This window comes from Coloeus monedula (genome assembly GCF_965178545.1).
Source record: "Coloeus monedula genome assembly, chromosome: 25".
NCBI lineage: Eukaryota > Metazoa > Chordata > Aves > Passeriformes > Corvidae > Coloeus > Coloeus monedula.
In genome coordinates, this window is record NC_138805.1 from 3,725,193 (window position 1) to 3,746,037 (window position 20,845).

Consider the following 20,845-nt stretch of genomic DNA (forward strand, 5'->3'; position numbering starts at 1 on the left):
AATAGGCTCGAATGTGATTTATTTAATGAGATTCGTGAGATTTACAGTGTCCAGTTCTGGGCTTCTCGGTGCAGGGAGGTGCTGGAGGGGATCCAGTGGAAGCCAAAGGGATGATGAGGGGTGTGGAGCATCTGTCTTATGAGGAGAGACTGTCTGGGGAAGACAAGACTGAAAGAGGGTCTCATCAACCCATACAGATATATCCAAGGGGTGCCAGAGAATGGTCCCAGACTCTTTAGTGGTGCCAGTGACAGGATGAGGAGCAACGGCCATAAAATAAAACACAAGTTACACCTCAACACGAGGAAGAACTTTTTTCCATGAGGGTGGCAGAGCCCTGGAGCAGCTGCCCAGGGAGGCTTTGGATTCTCCCTGTCTGGAGCCATCTGGACACATCTGGACGTGTCCCTGTGTCACCTGCTCCAGGTGAGCCTGCCTGGGCACGGGGGTTGGACTGGGTGATCTCCAGAGCTCCCTTCCCACCCCAGCTGCTCTGTGAGTCTGCAAATGATAAAAATCCTTGTACTCCACATTTCCTTTATTTTAGGGATCTGCTTTTACCCTTCTGGAACAGGAAAGGTTCCCTGGGATGGTGTGGCAGAGCTCTGTGGCTGTCAGGTCCTGGGGAACTCGCAGCTCTGCTGCTGACCTCATTCCAGGATTTGGGCAGTCCCACGTGGAACATCCTCTGCACATCTGAAGACTCCACAGAATCATAAAATCATTCACTAATTTGGGTTGGACTTCTGGTTTTTTTAACCCTTTGGACATTAGGCAGCTTCCCAGCTGGGTTAAATCCAGCTGGAAGTCCAGGTTTGGGGTCACAGGAAGGAAATAAAAGCCACAGTTGGTTTGCAGGATTCCCTGCTCAGTCCCGTGGTCACAAGGAGGCGACCAAAGCAACACATAAATATCTTCATTTGGGCCTGGATGTCTTCACAGGACCCTGATTGCCGTGAGGTTGGTGAGCTGTTTACAGTGGTTGTAAAATCCCCTGAGGGTTACAGGTGAACCAGTCCAGGTTTCCAGGAGCACCAGTCCCATCTGCCTGTCCTGCTGGGTGACCAAACCAGCCCCAGGTGGCTTTGGGGTGGAGGGCAGCTCTTTGTCCTTCTGCTCCTTGAAATCAAGATCCCTGAAAACTTGAACACAAATATCAGGAAACTGCAGTTTCCTGCACGTTTTCCATTGTTATATATCTGTCTCTCTTCCACACCTGAACATTTTCTCACTTATTGCCATGTTTTTGTCGCCTGGATCCTTCTCTGTGGTTTCCAGATTCTTCTCTGGGGTTTCCACATATCCTTCTGTTACATATTGCGTGTTGGATTTGGGATTGACAGCTAAAACAAAGCAATTATTTATTATTTATTATTTATTATTTATTATTTATTATTTATTATTTATTATTTATGGTTGCCACCTGCTCTGGCCATGGTCAGCAGCACTTAATTAAAACAAGGATTAATTTATGTTGATTAAAGCTTTTTACCTTGCCCGTTCTTCTCATGGCCCGGACTGTCTTCGTTAGATCTGGATTTATAACTCTCAAGTGTCTGCTCTGAAACATCATTTTCTGTAGAAAAACCAAATTTAATTATGAGAACGAGATTTTTTCCCCCCATGATTCTTTCTCACCCTCTGCTTTGAGCATAAAAATCCTGAGAGAACGGTTATAAAGTGGGGGTTCCACCAGCCTGACCACCTCAGAGATGGGCTTGGGACAACAATTCCAAGGTCAGGCTTGGACAGGGCCATCCCTCACCTCTCTTCCACACTCCGTGGGCTTTCTTCAGCTTCACCATGAAAAGCAGGACAATGATGAGCAGCACGAAAATCAGGGCAGCCACCAGGACTGGCAGCAGGAGATTCTTCTCCTTCTTTAGGATGCTTTTGGATTTGGGATTTTGCTCTGTAACAGAGGTTTGTGTTGTTAAACGTCCTGGTGATTAAGACAAGAATGATATCACCTGGATGAACATGGTGAGACAGCAGAATTCACCTTTTTGGACTTCATTTTAGGATGTGAGGTCAAGTTTTTTATGGCATGAACAAGAAAAACTGATTGAATTCAGCAGCCTTGTGCTCTGGCACAGGAAACAGTAAAATTTAGCTTTTATTTTTTAGATGATACAAATGGTTGTATCTCTGTGGTCTCCCCCAGGATCAGAGGATTAACCTGTCACAAGATTTGGAGGGGGTTTGTGGCCAGAGAGACCCAGGAAGCTCATGGCAGGTTTGGAAGCTCATGAAAGTGTTCGTACCGAGGGTGAGGGTGGAAATCGCAGTCACGTTTTCACATGGTGCTGGCACCTCTGTCCTGGGAGGTTCCTCTTCTGTGGCATTTCCACTGGCTGCTGTTTCAGTCCCTGGAGGAAGGGAAAGGAGAACAATATTTCTCTGGAGGGATGTTCAAGAAGTGCTCATTTCCCCAGCAGCTTCAGGCCGCCAGGTGCTGCCCCTGACTCCAGGTCTGTGCTCGCTTCCCTGACTCTGTGTTTAACTTTATTCTGAAGCTCACCCAAGCTTTATGAACAGCAAACCCTCAGTCTTGAACACATTGTTAGAGAAACAATTAAAACCAAGCTGAGCTTGGTCATTTGGGGCTTTCCCTGGGCATCGGTTTGCTCCTCTTGCCTGAAAAACCAGCCATGAGCAGAAATCCTTCTGCTTAAAGCAAATATTTTGGTATTCATGTCCTTGACTACTCCTTTACTAACAAGCCCTGTCCCTTGCCACCACCCCCTGTGTCTGATGAGGTAAATTCTTACCACTGAAATCCCCAGAACTCGATGAACCTCCCAATTCTTCTGCTGTTGTCGTTTCTTCAGGCCCTGTGCAGACAAAGAGGTGAGCTCAGATTTCTTACAGCCACATCCTTCTGTGTAATTATATACATAACATATATAGAGTATAATTAACTTGTGATTTGCTAAGCTGAGATGCTGGGGTGTGCTGTGTGTACCAAACCTTTGCATTAATAAGAGATTTTCCTTTCCTTTTCGCACCTGGTAAAAGCCACAGAATTCCAGGCTGGTTTGGGTTGGAAGGGACCTTAAAACCCCTCTGGTTCCATCCTCTCTGGAAAGATTCAGGCTCCCTTTCCATGCATGTTCACCAACACACGTGTCAGGATTTATCAACTGAGGGTTTATCAGGATGGATTCATTCTGTGCTGTTTGTAACCACTGAAATATCACTTTCAAACCAATATAAACAAAGAGTTTGTGCATTTCTAAAGCAGCAGTTGATTTGTCACTGCAGGGCCTGTCGTGCTAAGCAGGTGCAAAACTCTTGGTGGGGTTTTGGCCAATTTATTTGGACTGTGGAGCTTTTAATTGTGCTGGAAAAAAAACTCCCGAGTTCAGGAAGTACAGCCTGGTGCAAGCAGGGATGAAGAATTGTTGCACAGTGCCATCTAGTGCAGCCTACCCAGAGCATCCCAGCCTGGCTCCCACCCTGCTGCTGATCCTGATCCTCATCCTGATCCTCATCCTGTCCTTCTTCCTCCAAGGAGGGAGATTTTGGCTTCTTGCACGGCTGGGAAGCTGAAGGAACAAGCGGGAAGTGCTGTGCTCTGTGTCCCACACTTTTCTGGGGCGAGGGATGTAACAGCTTGTCCGTGTTTGTCATTTTGGGTTTGATAAATTCGGGTAGCTGAGACCAAACTCACCATTCGATGTGACATCTGTGAGGGTTTGCTGGGCTGCTGGTGCTGAGCTGGGAACTGCTGGATCCTCTGGGGCTGCAGAAGGGCTGGGAACTGCTGGAACTTTTGGGGATGCAGAAGGGCTGGGAACTGCTGGAGCTTCTGGGGATGCAGAAGGGCTGGGAACTGCTGGAGCTTCTGGGGATGCAGAAGGGCTGGGAACTGCTGGATCCTCTGGGGAACTGGAAGCTCCTGGGTTCTCTGAAGGGCTGGGAACTTCTGCGTCCTCTGAAAGTCTGGTTGGTTGTTTGGATCCTAAAGAACCCCCCCAAACATGACAAAAAATCAGAAGAGGCTTTGCCACTGAGCAGATCCTTGAAAAATGACCCTGCCCTGCTCCGTGCTCTGGGTTGTTTGGGTTCTCTGTCTGATCAGGGGTCACATTTACAGTCCCATCCTCCCACCCTCAGCTTTCCTGTCCTTGGAATGTATTCGATGCTCTGAAATGAGCAGTACAATGAAACCCTTTGCTCTGGGGAGCTTGGGGCAGGTGCTGCTGCTCAGATCTGCCACCGAGGAACAACTCCAAACTCATTTTGCCCCAGGTTCCTCATTTAAAAGCAGATCCCACACACGGGGCAGCAGACTCTGGGCTTTTGTGTGTATCTGCCTAATTTTTACCACCTCAGGGCAGTAAAATGGGACAGGCAGAGCTGGAGGAGCTGCAGTACCCGTGCTGGGCAGGTCCTGGAAGTGGAGAGATGCTATCAGCCTCTCTCCCCTCAGTGCAGGGTGCTGGACGATGCAGCTGGCTGTCACTTTGGGGCTGTAGCTGAGGACTCTCAGGGTGCTGCTTGTGCTCCATTTCTTCCCATCAGCTCCCAGCTGGTGCCTGGTGTCACCTGCACACCCGTTGGGAGAAACAATGTGAGGACTTTCTAGTCCAGAGCAAGAAATAAAAGCATTTATGTAAGCCTGAAATCCTGTTCTCCATCCTTGCTGCAGTGCAGGTTTGACTCTTCCCCTTTTCCAGCTGTGGGAAGTTGAACACGAGGATTCCCTGCCTTGCCACAAGGAGTTAGGGAGAGTCTGGTGTGATTCCCAGTCCTCCAGGTAATACTGATGATACGGGAAAATAAAATTGTATTTCATGTGACCAGAGATGTGTTTGAACAGCTCTGGTGGAGAGGGAGGTGTTTTGGATTTACCTGAAGGGCACAAATATTTCTGTTTATAATGCAGAGGTTCTGATGCTTCCCCTTGCTCTGTTACCCTTTAAATGAAAGAAACCCCTGATTTCCAAATGAACCTTTACAGATCAGCATTTCTCAGCCCTCTTTTCCACCCCCAGCAGGGCCCTGAAACAGCTCCAAAAGGATTTCAAGAGTGGTTTTGCTGGGAAGGAAATCATCTTTGTCAGCACCAGCTCAGTAATTACAGCTGGTTTGCCCCTGCTGAGCCCTGGTGGAACTGAGGTGTTGCCAGTAATTAAGATTTATTAGCTGTTTTCTGATTAGTGTAAATATTTGCAGCAAGTGATTAAAGCTGGGAATGGAAGGGAGAGGAAGGAGAGTTACTCCAGGCCTTCCAAAAATGGAGAAAAACACATGCAGAAAGTTTGAGAAATAGTGGATTAGGACAATTATTTTTTATCTTTCAAACAATTAAATCTGTGTCGGCCACCTCTTCATGCAAACATTGCTGCTCTGAAAGCCAGCCCCAGATAAACCAACCCAGCAGACACAGCTCAGGCCCTGTGGGGCTTTCCTGCGGGGTGTGAGGTGACAGCTCAGGTATTTTCTCAGCTCCAAAGGCAAGGAGGAGATAAAGGTAAGGAGAAGTTTTTGTTAAAATGTTGGAGAAATGCGTTGCTGGCCTGAAGGAGGTGTTCAGTGTCTGAACTGTGCGCTGTGATGTTGCAAATAATTCACTTTATCAGGGTGCTTTCAGGCTTGGGGAACGCCCTGGATTTAGAAAAACGCCGTGAGAAACAGATATAAAAAATCAGGGGGGACACACTGAGGTTTTTACAACTTCCCAGCTGGTATTCCCCAGGCCCTCACCCTCCCACACAGCCCAGCCCTTCCCAAGCACAGGCAGAAGCTCAGGACCTGCTTTTCCAACACCTCTGCACTGCTCTAGAGCACCTTTTCTGCACTAATACCCGTGTGTCTGCCAACCTGATTTCTTTTTATTACTAACTCTAATTTCTGTCTATATTCAGGCCAGAAAACACAACTCTCTGTTGTTTTCTAGAGCTCTTATTTAAAAATAAACCATCTTGGGGCGGGGGAGGTTACAGGTTCAGCTTTAAATATGTTGCTTGGTGATGCAAAACACAAGTAAGAGCTTGTTGATGTGTGAAAGAAAAGACATTTGCATCTGGGAGTGTTTTTCTCACATTTTGATACAGACGTGCACTGGAGCTGATAAGGCAGTGATTTTTAGAATAATGCTATTTATAGCACTATTAGAATGGCAGTTTTTGGTGTGTCGAGTTAAAGGAGAAGAAAAGCAGCTGGGGCTTTGAAAATTGTGGTTACAGAATTTGGGGTTTATTTTATCTCACTGAAATTTCGTGCTGAGGTTCCAGGGTTTTGGGTTCATTTCATCCCAGTGGAATTCAGCGCTGAGGTTCCAGGGGTTTGGGGTTCATTTTATCCCACTGGAATTTCATGCTGAGATTCCAGGGGTTTGGGGTTCATTTTAACCCACTGGAATTTCATGCTGAGATTCCAGGGGTTTGGGGTTCATTTTATCCCACTGGAATTAATGCTGTCCCCCAGACCTGCACCAAGTTGTAGGGACGAGGGGCAGACCCAGCTGAGGTTTCACCCCCCCATATTTTTAAACACCCCAAAACTGATAAAAACAAATTTTAGTGCTCAATCCCTGGGCCTTGAACTCTTACCTGGGAGCTCTATCCCATTGTCCAACAGCCAGGAAATCTGGGGCTGGGGTTTGCATCCCCAGGTGTAGCAAGACAGTTTGACACCTCCTCCTGCATCCTGGGACACTTCCAGTACTGGATGGGAAGGAGCAGCTGCAGCAGGAAGTTTTAGGATCAGTTTAGGGCATTTTCTGCTCATTTTTATGATCGTTATTGGAGGGGACTGAGCTAAGAGCAGGATGATGTGTTAAGCACCATAAATTTGCATGGGAAAATGCAGGTGTGGATTTGAGGAGCTGGCTTTGTCCTGCTCCTCTGGAAAACAAATGCAGCAGGTGGGGGAACTTACCCAAAATCTCAACATTCTGGCTCTTCCTTTTGAAGTGCCTGCTGTAGTAGAAGCATCTGTAAACGCCTTCATCCTGCACTGTCACGTTGGACAGCTGGATGGATAATTCATCCCTGGAATAACGGAGCAGTTTGTACCTCTGGTCTCTTAAAACTGCGAGGAAAAGAAAAGCCAGCATGCCATGGGTGTGGGTACAGGAGAGGGAATCAAAGCATGAGGAGAGGTTTTATTTTAGGGCATTTAAAAATGTTTAGTTTTTACTGAAAACATCTCCTAGGACATCTCTGCTCTCCTTTCTCCCTCTTGAATTTCTAGTCTTTATTTCTTTCCTCCTGCTGGATGATTTACAGGAGCCCTCAGGGTCAGCCCAACAAGTCCATGACCTTTTCCCACAACTGCAGCACAGAAAATGCAACTTTCTGCCCTTAAATTGAACTGAAACTGGGGGTTTGTACAACCATCAGGGAGAAAGAGACCTCAAAAACCCAGACCTCAAAAACTCTTTTTCTTTTCTTTTTCTTTTTTTTTTTGGCTGGGGTTTTGTGAAATACAGAGCTGGAAGGAAATCACAGCAATTTATGGATTAAATATGAAAGGATTTTGAGACCACCATGATGTAAGGCTCATAACTGCCTTGTCATATTTGTAGGCAAGACTGGAGGGAACTGATTCCCAAAGTGGTTCATTGGAGAAGCAACGTGACAGAGGCTCCCGGTGGTGACTCAGATGAAGAATGAAAACCTCCATGTGCAGGGTCAGGTTTGGTTTCTCCCTAAACACAGTTGTTTTTCTTTTGTATTGCAAAAGAGTATCCAGAGAGCCTGAACTTCTCCAGGATCCAAACGATTTGGGAACTCCAGTCCTTGGGGGTGTTGCTCCTATGGATCCCCAGTTCCTTCCCTACCCCTAATAAATTGCCTCCCTCTATGGCGTAAAATACTGGGAACATAAATATGTGTGAAAAAAGAGACATAACTGATGGAGAGGTGATTTCCTCCAAGGTCTTGTTAGTAAATAATCAGATTATTTGGCTGCAACAGGGGAGGGGAACTCCTCCCACAGCCTGCTGTGGATTTTGGGAGCTTGGATGTCCCAGCAGCACAGGGTGGGTTGCAGTAGCCCCATTTCCATATGGATTAGCCCCATTTCCCACAGGGGCTCAGCACTGCGTCGTTTTGGATCCCATCTGAACCGAATTCCCGTGCATTGCACCAGGAGTGCTGAATTTGGGATCCTGGGTTGCACAGGCCCCGTTACACACAGGGCTGAGCTATTTCACATTGCTAATGAACACTCAGCCCATTTATTCTTGTAACTAAGTAGGAAAAGAGCTCCTCATGACATTTTCTGTTTAGAAATATTGGCAATATTTATGGGAAACACCATAAATTGGGCTGCTTTGGTGTGGGTGGCAAGAGCTGCTGGCTGTGATTCCTGCAGCAGCCTCAGAGGACCCTCAGCTCCTGGGCAGTTTCCATGGGAGCTGGGTACCCAATTTGGTACTTTATTATTATCATCATTAAAATCTAAAGGATTTCACAAGGAATATTGATTAGATGCAAAGGGGGAAGGCCAAGGCACTCCTCATCCTGCAGAGCTGTCGAATTTGGACCAAGAGGAGGAGACAGGACAGAGACATGAGGTGGAGGGAAGAGGAGGGGAATGCAGAAATTGCAACTTCGGCTGTGCCAGCACATCTTAAAATCACTGCTTTTTCCCCAAAATCTCCTCCTGATGCACTGCATCGAATTCCCTGAGTGGAGGAGTGCCCAGGGCTGTGAGGAACATCCACCCTCGTCTCCCTTAAAGCCACAAGTGCCTTCTGTGCTGATCTCTGGGTGCTGCTGCGAACTCCAGCTCTTTCCTGGGAGCTCTGCTGCCAGACCCCTCCTGGGAGTTTCCATTTCAGCAGGAAATGATTTACCAGGACTTCTCTTGTGCTGGGAAGGGGCTGGAGCTCAAACCACTCCCTGAGGGAAGGAGTCACCCTGGCCAGGGTGGCAGCGGGGACAGCCCAGTGCCCCCAGCCCTGGTGGAAAGTGGCACCACGCTGGGGTTTCACACTTACCCTGCAGAGCGTTGAGGAAAATGGTGAAACTCTGAGGGTTTAACCACTGCAGGGTAGAGTTGCTGTCGCTGAGGGTGCTGAAGGTGCAATGTAGGTTTAGGTTTTCTCCCTCCTTCAGAGACACAGTGTCACTGGCAGCTCCTGGAAACCCCCCTGCCATGCACCAGGGGGAAAAACAAGTGGGAAATTGTGACATGGAGCAAAGCACCGATGCTTGGCACAGAGTAATGTGCAAATTTTCCTTTTTTTCAAGGGTTTTTCTCTAGTTGTACATTGCCAGGATGGTTGTAGGGATATAAGCAAATCACTGTCATTGGACAGGTCATCACAGGCACTGTGTGGCAAAGGTTTGGGATCGTCACCTGCCAGCATGACCAGTTTTAGTTATTAGCCAATGAAATATTTCATTATTAGCCAGTAAAGAACTGATAGCAGACCCATTTCATGCACTCCCTCCCTGTATTTAAACACAAACATTCAATTTTCAATTATTCCATTATTATAGCTAAATAATATTTAAGGTCCCTTCCAACCCAAACCATTCTCTGATTTTATGTCCAATTCTGGAGCTGTTGACCCTGATTTGCTCAGTGTGTGACTGAGCAGTGAATGCTTTTCCAGCACCTCTAAAAATGAGGCTTTTTTTATTCAGAAATCATAATGCTAGAGCTGCTTGGAAACTTCTTTTGAAAAAAACCAAACCTGGCCCAGCACAGGTTACTAAAATGAAATTTCATTCTCTCTTCTCCCAGTTCATTTCACAGGCAGGCAGTAAAATGTGTTTTTTCTCTCCAGACATTCTGAGACAGATAAAACACTTTGTGAAAACATTTGATGCCCTGGCATGAATTGCCTTCTCCAGACAAAATCCATGCCCTGGAGAATACTAAAAGTGGTGCCTGGGTTGGAGTTCAGTAAATGGACAGCAGGAGAGTTTTGTTTTTCACCCCTGTTTTGTGTGTTTTCATTTGATTTTCCAGGTAGCTGTCAGCTGCCAGTTCCCACTGCAGGTTGGGGAAATGAATCTTTCTGGGCTTCGGGGAAGATTTTGACATTCTTAAAATTTTAAATCCCTCAGAAATGAAGTTTTTGTCGGGCATTTTGCTGATTTTTTTTTACCGCTCGAATCAGACTTAGCTCCCTGTAGGACTGCAGCTCCTCATGGGGATTGTGGCTGTGCCTGTCCTTGAGAGGACCTGTGGCAGGAGGTGAGAGTTGTTTGAGAGTTGTTTGAGAGCTGTCTGTGGTTTTCCACAGGCCCCTCGGGTATTTCTGTCCCCGTGATGGTTTCCTGTCACCAACACCAGCGTGGGGTCTGGCAAATCACACCTTTGGAGGTGAGAGCGGCGGGGCTGAGCAAGAAGAGGTGGGGGTGTTGCTGGCTTTTCCAAACCAGCACATAAATGTAATTTCCATGGGAGACCACTGGAAAATGGGCTTCATTCAGAGCATGACTCACAGGGCAGCTCTTCCTGCACGGGGGCTCTGCTCTGCAGCCACTGTGGCCCACGCCAGGATGGTCACAGAGCATGGGAGATGTCCCCATGCCAGCTCCAGGGATGGGGGCTCTTGTGCCATGCGGATCCCACCTGGAAAAGCCACTCTGGTATCAAGTACAGTGATAGATTCACTTTCTCGGCAGGGAAGGGCAACAATTTCGTGCTGGAAATTGCAGGTTGCACTGAGCAGAGTGGTTCTACTCTGGTTGCTATTAATGGAGCCCCCAGGAAGTGACAGAGCTCCTTGCACTGAACCTTGCACTCAGAGCATCAGTGCAGAGTTATCTGTGAGGCTGTAGCCCACAGAGCCACCCTGTTTAATGAGTTATTTTTGTCCTGGCTGCTGACCTGTGAATGGAGCTGAATTAATTCTGGCAGAGGCAGCAGCTACAAATTCATCCTGCAGGAGTCTGTGGCAAAACTGGGGGAGAGGGGTTGTTCTGAGAATTAGCAAATTGTCAGCAAGAGCCCTGCAGCGGTTTCTGCTCCTGAGTCTGCCAAGGAGGGAGAGGGAATATTGCTCCAGCACCAGGATCGTGCACCCATTTCTCCTGCAAAGGTCAGGAGTGAAGCCTGCAGGGATCCTGAGTGTGGATTGCTTCTTTGTTCCTTCCCTCCTTGGATCCTTCCCTGCTTGACACAGTCAAATATGAATCTCTCACACTCCCCTGTGCATGAGAGACAGAGGAGGTCGAAATAAGCTGCCTCCTCTATCAGGAGTGAGGAGATTGAGCATCTAAAGTGCTTTTCTTTTCCAAAGTACTTTGCAAGTGCTCCCTAAATTACTCTATCAGCCTCTTTTTATGCAATGCATGAACAAAAGCACACTAAGCAGTGACCCTCTGTCCAAATTTAAGGCAGAATCTTTTGATACCCCAATACTTTGCCACCTCAAGCGTGCCACCAGCTGCTGGAGGTGACTCGATCTCACTGATCCTGGCTTTAGGAGTCAGTGAGCTTTGGGAACGGGGTGCCAATATTTCCCTGTCACCCAGAGACCGACAGCACAGCCTTGTGCCCGGTGTGCTGGAGCTCCGGGAGCAGAGTTCTCCGAGCTGGGCTGGAAAGGGGAGCTGCGATGAGACAACCCCCATGGCTTACCTTGCCGCAGGAGCAGAGCCACGGTGAGCAGCACCCCGGGGACGCTCATGCTGTGCTGAGCTCGGGCTTGGCTTCCTCTCTCTGCGGGGCTGCTGCTGCCGCAGGTCCCTTTTCAGCACGGGGGGAGCACATTTACCGTGACTTCATCAGCACCGGGGTCTTGCCCCCTTCCCTCTCTCTCCTCTGTCCACACCTCGTGTTTCCTCCGTGTTGGCGACTGCTGAGAAACCAGAGACCTCACGGGTCCCTCAGACGGAACTGGTGGGCGACAGGACTGGTGGGCGGACTTTGTCTTGCACCCCTCCAGCTCTGCCTGCCTCAGCTCAGGGAGAGATGCACGGAGAGGGGAAAGGTAAAACATTCGAGAAATACGGGTTTGGGGTCACCCTGCTGCAGTGATACCACAGGATTTAATCCCCCGTCGAGGTTTAATTGCCGGGAGGCACCCGGGAAGGGAGCACTCATACGGTGGATGTTGGCAAGGTTGCTTGAAAACACATTTAAAACCCCTGGATTTAAACAACATCGCTCTTGTGCCACTCTGCTGCTGTCCCGGGAGGTTTTTGCCTGGCTCTGCCTGCGGGGATGCTGGAGAAAGCAGCAATGGGCGAAAGGGAATTTCTGCGAGTGGTTTGTGGCTCTGCAGGAGGGCAGAGCTTGCTGAGGTGCTTGGGGACATCAGCAGCTCTCAGGGGGCACAGTTTGGGGTCCCCGTGTCCCCTTTGCAGGTCTGGTTATTCCAGTTTAGGGTCCCCCCCGGCGTGTGATAACCACGGACATCACATTTATCCAAGTCTATTTTATGGTTTGTGATTTCCAAAAAAGAAGTTTTGGCAGATCCTCTTCTGGCCCTCCATTGCAGCTGCCCAGAATTTCGGTGTGGACAACTCTTACCATCAAAATGAACTGAGTTTAATAAGATAATTACGGTTTAAAACCCGTTTGCATTTGCAGGATGTGGGTTGGACAAAATGGTTAATTAGAAATCCATTGTGTGTTTTATTTGCGATTCATTCGGACCTGTTTCCATGAAACTTTAAGGTGCAGGGAAGGGCATCACTCAGTGGGCATTTGGTTGATAAAAGCTATGGTTTTATGCTCATCATTAATCAATTTTACTGGAAAACAGAGCTGTGGCTCACGAATTTAAAGCAGTTAGGTTGAAAGATAAAACTCTTGCTGGATTAAAAAAATCCAGATTAAGAAAAATGTGTTGGAAAAGTCGGTTTGGTTGGAAAGTTGTGCCTTCAGTTCCACACAACCAAACCTGAGACTGGAGTAACTCTGGGGAAAAACTGAATCCAGAGGGAAAACTCCATCCCTGAGCATGGAAAACCAGAGCCAAGAGAATTTTGTGCCATCTGCTGCCACGTGAATGAATTTCAGCCTCAGAAAAGGAAAAATTCTACCACGCTCCAGAGGAAATCTGAAATAGGAAGGGTGCTTGGCATCTTTATTAAATCACCTATGAGATACTTTTGTCTGACTTCCGAGAATTCCATTTAATGTGAGAAGCAAATTAAAATGCAGTGGTTGTTTTAACAGTTGTTAGCACTTGAAACTGAGATTAAAAACAACCACCCACCCTCCCTGCCTGCCCCACCCCCAAAATAAAAAAATACAGATGTCACAGGTAATTACAGCTATTTTTGGCAATACAATTATTGGGGTTTTTTTAACACCAAACATTTTTTTTTCCTCAAATAAATACAATCTGCTCACACTGAAAAAAACCCCAACATAATGAACAGAATGATACAACAGGTTGAAAATGAAACAAACAAACAAAAAGGAGCCGTTGATAAGATCAGGTCTGAAGAGATGTGACAGAGAGAAAGTTTGGAAAATACATTGTAATGGGAAATAACGAAGGAAGTGGCTGTTTTCTGTTGCGGGTCATGAGGATTCCCTCGGGAATGCATTTGAGGAAGTGGGGAGCAGCAAGAAGTGATTTCGAGCCTTTGCAGCCACTCGCAGCCACCGTTAATTGCATTTATTTTGTTCCTTGATCGCCATCCCAAGCTCGTCTGCTCCCCCAGCCCTTCCATTTGTGACTGAAAAATCATTCCCTCTGTGCCTCTTTTTAAAGAGACAAACCCAAACCACAAACCAAAGCCATCATTTGGGGATAAAAATGATCACTTTCGTTAAATTCACTGGAATTTAAGAGCAGAAGGAGCTGCCCTCCGCCAGCTTCTGTCTGAAACTGTTCAGTCGGAGTGAAACGGGAAATAGCAATTTTTTTCTGAAGTTATTATGGTCTGGATCCTCATTTTGCATAAACAAGCAAAGCTCTGTTGATTTGGGTATAACGACAATTTAATTCTTGTCTTTTTCTAAGCCATAAATTGCAAATGATGAAAATGAAACATTAATTCTTGGCAGGTTTGCAGCTTTATTTCTTAATTGTGGAGAGAGGGAAAAATCTGGGGAGTGCTGTTTGCCTCCTGGAGTAAAACCTGGGATGTGACGCAGCTCACAGTGAAGGAAAAGACTCTGGAGGGATCAGGTTTAATGTTCTGGGACAAAACACTGGAGTGATGTTAAATCCACATTAATGAGCAGCAACGGAGTGAAAGTGAAGCAGCAATTCCTTTGTACTCTTGACTTCTCAATTAGACATTTCAAAGGAATACCTTTTTTCTCCTTTTTTCCCCCCAAAAAGCTTTTTCAACATGAGACTGCCTAACACAAAACCCCCAAGAAAACTCAAAATGCTGAAGAAAATAAGATTTTTCTCCCTGTGATTCTTGACACCTAATTGGAGACAAGACTACAGTTGTCAAAATATTTCCCAAACATCCAAAAATATATATATATATTTTAAAGAAGAGTATTTTAACATCTACCTCCTCAACCAGAACACTTTTTTCTCTATTTCTATATGCAAAGAGCAGCTACCACCACTCAAATTGTGCATTCAGGTTTTGCTCCTTCTCTGTTTCACGCTTCTAAAAAAACTCCTTTTAATGTCACAACTCCAGCAGGATCTGAGCAGCCTCCACTCTTTCTACAGGCAATAAATATTAGAATATAACAACATTTATTGCCCCAATTTACACCTCACTGGCATGAAACAGAAAATCTGGAGAATTCATACACCTCAGCAACCAATTTTTTTTTTTTTTTTTTGTGTGATTGTCAAATATTTCATTTTAAACTTTTGGCATGGAGGAAAACAAGCCAGAAAATGCTCTTCAGAATGTCCGTACACAGCCAAAAATAGTTTAAATTACAACAAAAAATTAACCTGACAGCAATAAAACCACACAGGAGCAGGGTTTTTTTCCTGCCCTGTCCTAAACTTCCTCCCTGACTTTTCAGTTCCATCCCTGCTATAATAATGCCTAAGGTGTGTTACACAGTCCTCAAGGTATAAATAACAGAATATTCCTATGGATTGTGGGAATATCCGGGATACTGCCCAGGATGGGCTCTCTGCTGACTGTAAATATGGACAGGATGTGCTGTGCCCTCCCTGGAGAGCTCAAAGTTGAGCTCAACCCCTTGGGATTGGTTTGATCCCAATGGTTTTGCCTCATTTGGGAAGAGGGAATTGCAGTTTGTCACTCCGCAGTTGTTGTGGCAGCTTGGGGGAGGTGACACCAGCCCTGTGCAAGCGGAAAATCCACTCAAACACCACCCAAAATTTGACTTTTTAATGAATAATAAACATCAAATCTGGCCAGTGTTGACTCCTGTGCCTCTCACCCATTTCCAACGAGGGCATTCAGCACTTTGAGCAGAGGCAGAGCTGGGCAAGGACGGCAGAAAGTCTCTCCTGCCACATCTGAGCGGGCCTTGGATGCTGTTTTTTATTATTTTGTGTTCTTAATTCATTGCCCAGAGCAGCTGAGGCTGCCCCATCCCTGGAAGTGTCCAAGGGCAACCTGGTCTGTGAAAAGTGTCCCTGTCCATGGGACTGGACAAGCTTTAAGGTCTTTTCCAACCCAAACCAGTCTGGGATGATCCCATTTCTGTGAATACTCAGACTTGTGGCCCAAACCAAGAAAGGAGAGAGCCTAAATCTCTTTCATCCCATTTAAACACATCTTTAAGGACCTGCTGACATCAAGTCTGCCCTGCTGAAGTGTCTGCAGCAACTTTTTGACCCAAGACTGGTAATTTTAGATAATTCTAATCCTAAAAATCCCTGCTCTGATGCCACTTTATGTTATAAATACCCACTGTGGTGTATTTTGTGGTGCAGCTGGTTTGAGCATCCTGCAGGCTCTGGCACCAAGAAGATCCCCCTTGTGATCCCAAACATTTTGGTTAGAGATGGAAACCCTCCTCTTCCACTTTTCCCCCAATCCCAACCCTTCCCCCAGTGGATAAATAGCATCTTAATAAGCCAAATGTTGTTCCTAAATTTAAGAGTGCTGGGTTTTTTTAGCTGCTTTGTCTTTATGACAGATGGCACTTGGGACTTACGGGTAAGGAAGCAAAGCACTCCGCGGAGGCTGAATTCCAACAGTTTTTCATTCCATCATTCCTGGAGCAACCTGCTGGCTGCGGAATCCCACAAAGGGACACAAAGCCACCTCTGGGTTAATGGCCAGCACAAAAATCCTGGTATGAAAGGGGAAAACCCCTTTTCCAAAGCCTTCTGAAGGGAATTCAAGTGGCACAAACCTTTTAGGCTGTGTCTGGGCACAAGGGTGGATGTCAATAATCAAAGGAATAAAAACCCAAATCTGAACTTCCTAAATCCCTCAGGTTTGGTTGGAAAAGGCTTCTTTAATCTCCACTTCAAAGAAATTCCTCCCAGCTTTTGTTGTGCTGACTTTTGATGCTCCAACTTCACCTGGACCTGATGTGAAATTCAGAATTTTCCTCTGATGCAGATCAACACCAACCAAAGCACAACATCCAACAACATTCTGAGCACTCCCAACCCTGTCTGCTCAGGCAGAGCAGAGGAATAACCCGGTGCTGCCTGCAGAGGCAATGCTGGACTCTCATTTCCAGCGTTGGGGACACACTTTATTTTCATGGAAAGTGCTGAGGCTTTGGGGGCTGTGAGCAGAGCAAGCACGTGGTGCTGAACAAGCCTGCAGATGCTTTGCAAAAATAGCAGTGAGAAAACAGCCCCAGCATCCTGCCTGACCCAGGGCTCACTGTTCCTACCGTGGTGCAGTGAAAGTGTCACCAGAGCTCCCTTCAAGGTGGGGAAACCAACCTCGAGCTGACTCTGTGCTGTGCAAGAGCCTCAGGCTGGGTTTTCATATTTTTTCCCCCCCTCAGATCAGCCCCTTTAGTTGAGAATGAGACTTTTTTTATGGCTGTGGCTGTGTGAGATATGCTTGGAGTGACCCACTGGACAGATGATGAGGATTTTTCCCACTGTCAATAAAACACAAGGAAGAAGAGACATTCTCCAGCGCTTGGAAAGGCCATGGGTTGTCCTTGCTGGGCTTTCCCCTACTCCTGGAGCAGGGTTTCTCTCCAGTTAAAGCCTCCAGTTGGTCCATGTGTGAGAGGCAGGATGGGAGGGTCTGTGAGCTGCCAAACACCAGTGTCTCCCAGTTCTTCGCAGGAGCAAAACCCCAGGTAAGGAATCTGTGAGGAGAGAGATGGAATCAAGGCAGTGAGCAGGGACTGAGCTGGGCAATCCCAAGGGATGTAGCCCTGCTGTGCTACTCAAAGAGTTTCACCCTTTTTTCTCTCTTTCCCTCTCCCAAAGTCCATTTTCAGGAAGTGACTGACTGACTGTGCACCACTGCTTGTGCAGAACACTGGGAAGAGGAGATTACACCCTTGGAATGCACTCTGAAAATGTAGTTTTAAATGGAATGTAGCTTTAAACTGAGCGCAGTTTCAAATGGAATGCAGTTTCAAATGGAATGTAGTTTTTTAAATGGAATGTAGTTTAAAAAATGTAGTTTTAAATGGAATCTGGTTTTAAGTAGGGGCCACATCAAACTAAATGTGGTCCCAAACCAGCACAGCTTTGGAGGGAAATGTGGATGTTCCTGCAGCTCAGGTGTCCCCACATGAGCCCTGAATATGCGAGAGAGCCTCTAAAAGGCTGGCAGAGAGCAGGAAAGGAGAGAAAGTATAAAAACCCATTATAATTTCCAGCTTTTGGATGGTTAACATCTCTTTAAATGAGAAGGGGAAGCGCTCTAGGGCTGAAGTGCCCTGCTCGCTGTGCTGAGGGGCTTTGGGGCACTCTGCACAGCTCCTGGTACCCACAAAGCACCAAACAATCCCTGCAAACCCATCCCAGGTGGGCACCTGACCCCAGAGAGCACCAAACAATCCCTGCAAACCCATCCCAGGTGGGCACTTGACCCCACACTCTGTCCCAGCCTCTCAAACCCTTCTCCTTCACCCTCCTGACAGGAGTAAAACTCACAACAAAGCCTGGTTCAGCAGATTGCAAATTGTTTTTCCTCTCTGCAAAGCCAGGGCTTTGCTCCTTGCTGGCAATTACCTTTCGGACCATCTGTACAAAATCCTTGGAGTTCTGAGGCGACAGCCCTTGGAGCTGGCAGGTACAGGCCTCCAGGGAGGATGCATGAGCCACTATCAGGATGTTATTTCCTGAAATAAAAGGAGAAACACAGGTTGAGGAGGGAGGCAAAGCCAGATTTAGGGGCTGGTGCTCAAGATCAAGCAGATATTTAAAGCACTTTATCATATAACAGCACATCATTAATGGGGAAAATGTGATTTGTTAACAGGTTTAGAGCCTTTTTTTGGCTTTCAGGGTAATGGTTAAGCTGCTCCTACTTAGTTTAAAAATGCTTCCTGGAGATACCAAGAATTCCAGCAAGGTTTCAGCAGTGTTGGGAAGCAGATGCTTTCTGCCTGTGCAGAAATTAATTCCTATGACAACAAACACTTTAATTTCACTGGCTGGCTTTCCACAGTGGCAGCTTTACGTTGCCATTTCCATCCTCCTTTACAACCAGTGCCCCACTGGGATACTGAAGTCTGTGGGCAAAGCCTTAAAACCAAAGCTCAGAATGCAGAGGCAGGTCAGTGAAATGAAATCAGTGAAAACACCAGAATTTAGCAATTCTGAGAATGTTGTGAATGAAAGATAACAGCTGGGGATTTAAAAAAAAAATCAGTATTGTGTTTGGAGAAATGTTCTAAGGTCTCTTTGGAGGAGGAGCTCAGACAGGGGAGGGAAAATGCCCCATTTAATGCTGGGAACACAGAGGGCAAATAACTCATTTATGCCCTTGGGAAACAGCTGCCATTGGTAGGGATCCCTAAAAAAATTCTGCTATTTAACTTTATGGCCTTTTCTTGTAAGCTGAGTGTATCTAAACTCAGTTCTGATGAACACAGGGGTTCCCAGTGCTTCTGGGAGAGAGCATGAGAGATTCAGGTGTGGGAATTCATCCCCTAAAGAGGGGAAAAACTGGTCAGGAATATTGGAATCCACATCCCAGCCTGCTTGGCTTGGTTTTCACCCCCTCTGCAGCACTCACCTTTGCCTTTACATTCACTGATGATTTCCTTTGTTACCTGGTAGCTTCTGCTTATGTAGGTATCATAAGACTCAGAAACCACCAACTTGCTGACAGGAATATGAGGTCTGTGAGCAGAAAAACACATCCAGTGAATGGTAAAAATAAAGAATTCTAAGTGCAAGGTCTGTGAGCAGAAAAACACGTCCAGGTTGTTTTTTTTTTTTTTTTTTCTTTACCTTTTCCTTCTTTTTTCAAAGTTTTAATGTTTCAGTTGCTTATTCCACCTGAGGGTTCTTAAACACAGGGGTGCAACAGGACAAGGGCAAGACCAGGATTTCAGGTGATACCTAAAAGCAGATAAGGCCTGACACAAAATATCTGTCACCAAGGCCAAGGAGGTGGCACTCCTGTGTGTGTTAACTGAGCCCAAACTCTCAAGTTTTAGGAAAAGCATTAAAAATGCTTTGGGGGTTCCTTGGAAACACAAAAGATCCCAGGACAAGGAGTGCTGGAAAGAAAACCTCCATGATCAGGAATATGGCTGGAATTGCCAGGGATGAGGGAAATTTGGTTTATAACAGGCCTTTTTCAGGTCATGTTCAGCACAGCAGCCTCAACCTGCTCCAAGTTTATTTTGGGAGCCTCAGCAGCTCTTCCAGTCAGTGCCTAAACATCAAAACTCAGCAGAGTTTGGTGCTAAATCTTCAAATAGGCAACAGCAGACCCTCTCAGCCCCCTTTTGTGCTACCTGTAGGTTGTATCAACGCTTAGAGTAGCTGCAGCTAAATCCACAGGGGGTATCCAGGCTGGCAGAGTGCTCCCAGACACCCACTTGGTCCACTCAAACAAGCCTGGCTCTATCCGGATTTTCAGGTTGTTCTCCTGTTGCATACCTGGAAAAGAGGGAGAGGAGACCAGATATCAGTGGGAGTAGCTGGGGAGGAAGAAAGCAGCTTTAGTGCTTCAGTTTGATTGTTAATTTATTTATTTTCTATGGAAAATGAAGTACTGAGTGCATGTCTTTAATACATGCCAGGGAATGTCAGCCTCTGGCTGGCAGCTGGTGCAGTTGGAAAAGGATTCCTTATGGATTGTGCTAATATAAAATATATTCCTATGGAAATTATAGTTACCATCCACTTAGGCCCATGCTTTTTATCAGTTGGTCAGTGTTTCATGCAGAAAGTGAGGAGAATTCAGCCTCTCCCTCGTGGGTTCTTACCTTTCAGGATATTGTGAGCTGTCTGGACACACCGCAGGGATGGGGAGCTGTAGATGTAGTCTACAATGGTATTTGTTTCTAACAAGGCTTCACCTGCAAGAAAGTTTTGATCTTCGTGAATAAATGCAGGTAAATGGCATTGCAAGGAGCTGCTTCTCATAGGTCTGGCCAAAAAACACCCAGAAAAATTGTAAAGGTCTTGGATTTGATTTAATTTCATTTCATTTGTAAGCTGTAAATCAAATGATTCAACACAACTCAAAGCTAGCTTAATTCAACTGGCTGGATTCTCAGCTAGCATAAATCACCATTTCATTACACAGGTGGGAGATCACTGCAAACGAGGTAAGAATCAACTCCACTTTCAGGGTTTTGAATATTCCTGCAGTGCCTTGGGGAACCAAAGGAGAGCAGGGATCTGCTCAGGCTCGTAGTGAGCAGCAGCCACATTTTTGTTCTGTTGGAAGAGCAGGACAAAGGAGGAGGAGCAAGGAGGGGACATTAACCCTGACAGTGGCTGTCACCATGGCAGGCTGACCTAGAAATCTCTTGGGAGAAGTGGGGTCATTTAGAAGGAGAGGGACATCTACCAGCCCTCTGTCACAGGGAAGCTGCTCACGGGCTTTGGTCATCACAG

General features: G+C 46.4%; 2 protein-coding genes across 2 annotated transcripts in view; both read right to left on the reverse strand.

The window, feature by feature from the left end:
* Positions 1–41: 41 nt before the first annotated feature.
* Positions 42–11,605, reverse strand: CRTAM (cytotoxic and regulatory T cell molecule; the record flags this gene model as incomplete). The annotated part of the gene is made up of 11 exons (XM_082297001.1): positions 42–153; positions 1,217–1,343; positions 1,493–1,576; positions 1,766–1,912; positions 2,772–2,834; positions 3,459–3,548; positions 4,381–4,551; positions 6,561–6,692; positions 6,889–7,041; positions 8,957–9,109; positions 11,557–11,605. The coding sequence occupies 11 exons, from the start codon at positions 11,603–11,605 to the stop codon at positions 42–44; spliced, it is 1,281 nt and encodes a 426-aa protein (XP_082153127.1).
* A 5,168-nt stretch (positions 11,606–16,773) lies between these two features.
* Positions 16,774–20,845, reverse strand: part of UBASH3B (ubiquitin associated and SH3 domain containing B) — a gene marked incomplete at its 5' end in the record, with an annotated part of 57,672 nt that continues 53,600 nt past the window's right edge. The window contains 5 exons of the mRNA XM_082296952.1: positions 16,774–17,118; positions 17,996–18,105; positions 19,005–19,111; positions 19,735–19,879; positions 20,209–20,301. Of these exons, the coding sequence (XP_082153078.1) occupies positions 16,981–17,118; positions 17,996–18,105; positions 19,005–19,111; positions 19,735–19,879; positions 20,209–20,301 (593 nt within the window). The 3' untranslated portion in view covers positions 16,774–16,980. The remainder of the gene's footprint in view (positions 17,119–17,995; positions 18,106–19,004; positions 19,112–19,734; positions 19,880–20,208; positions 20,302–20,845) is intronic.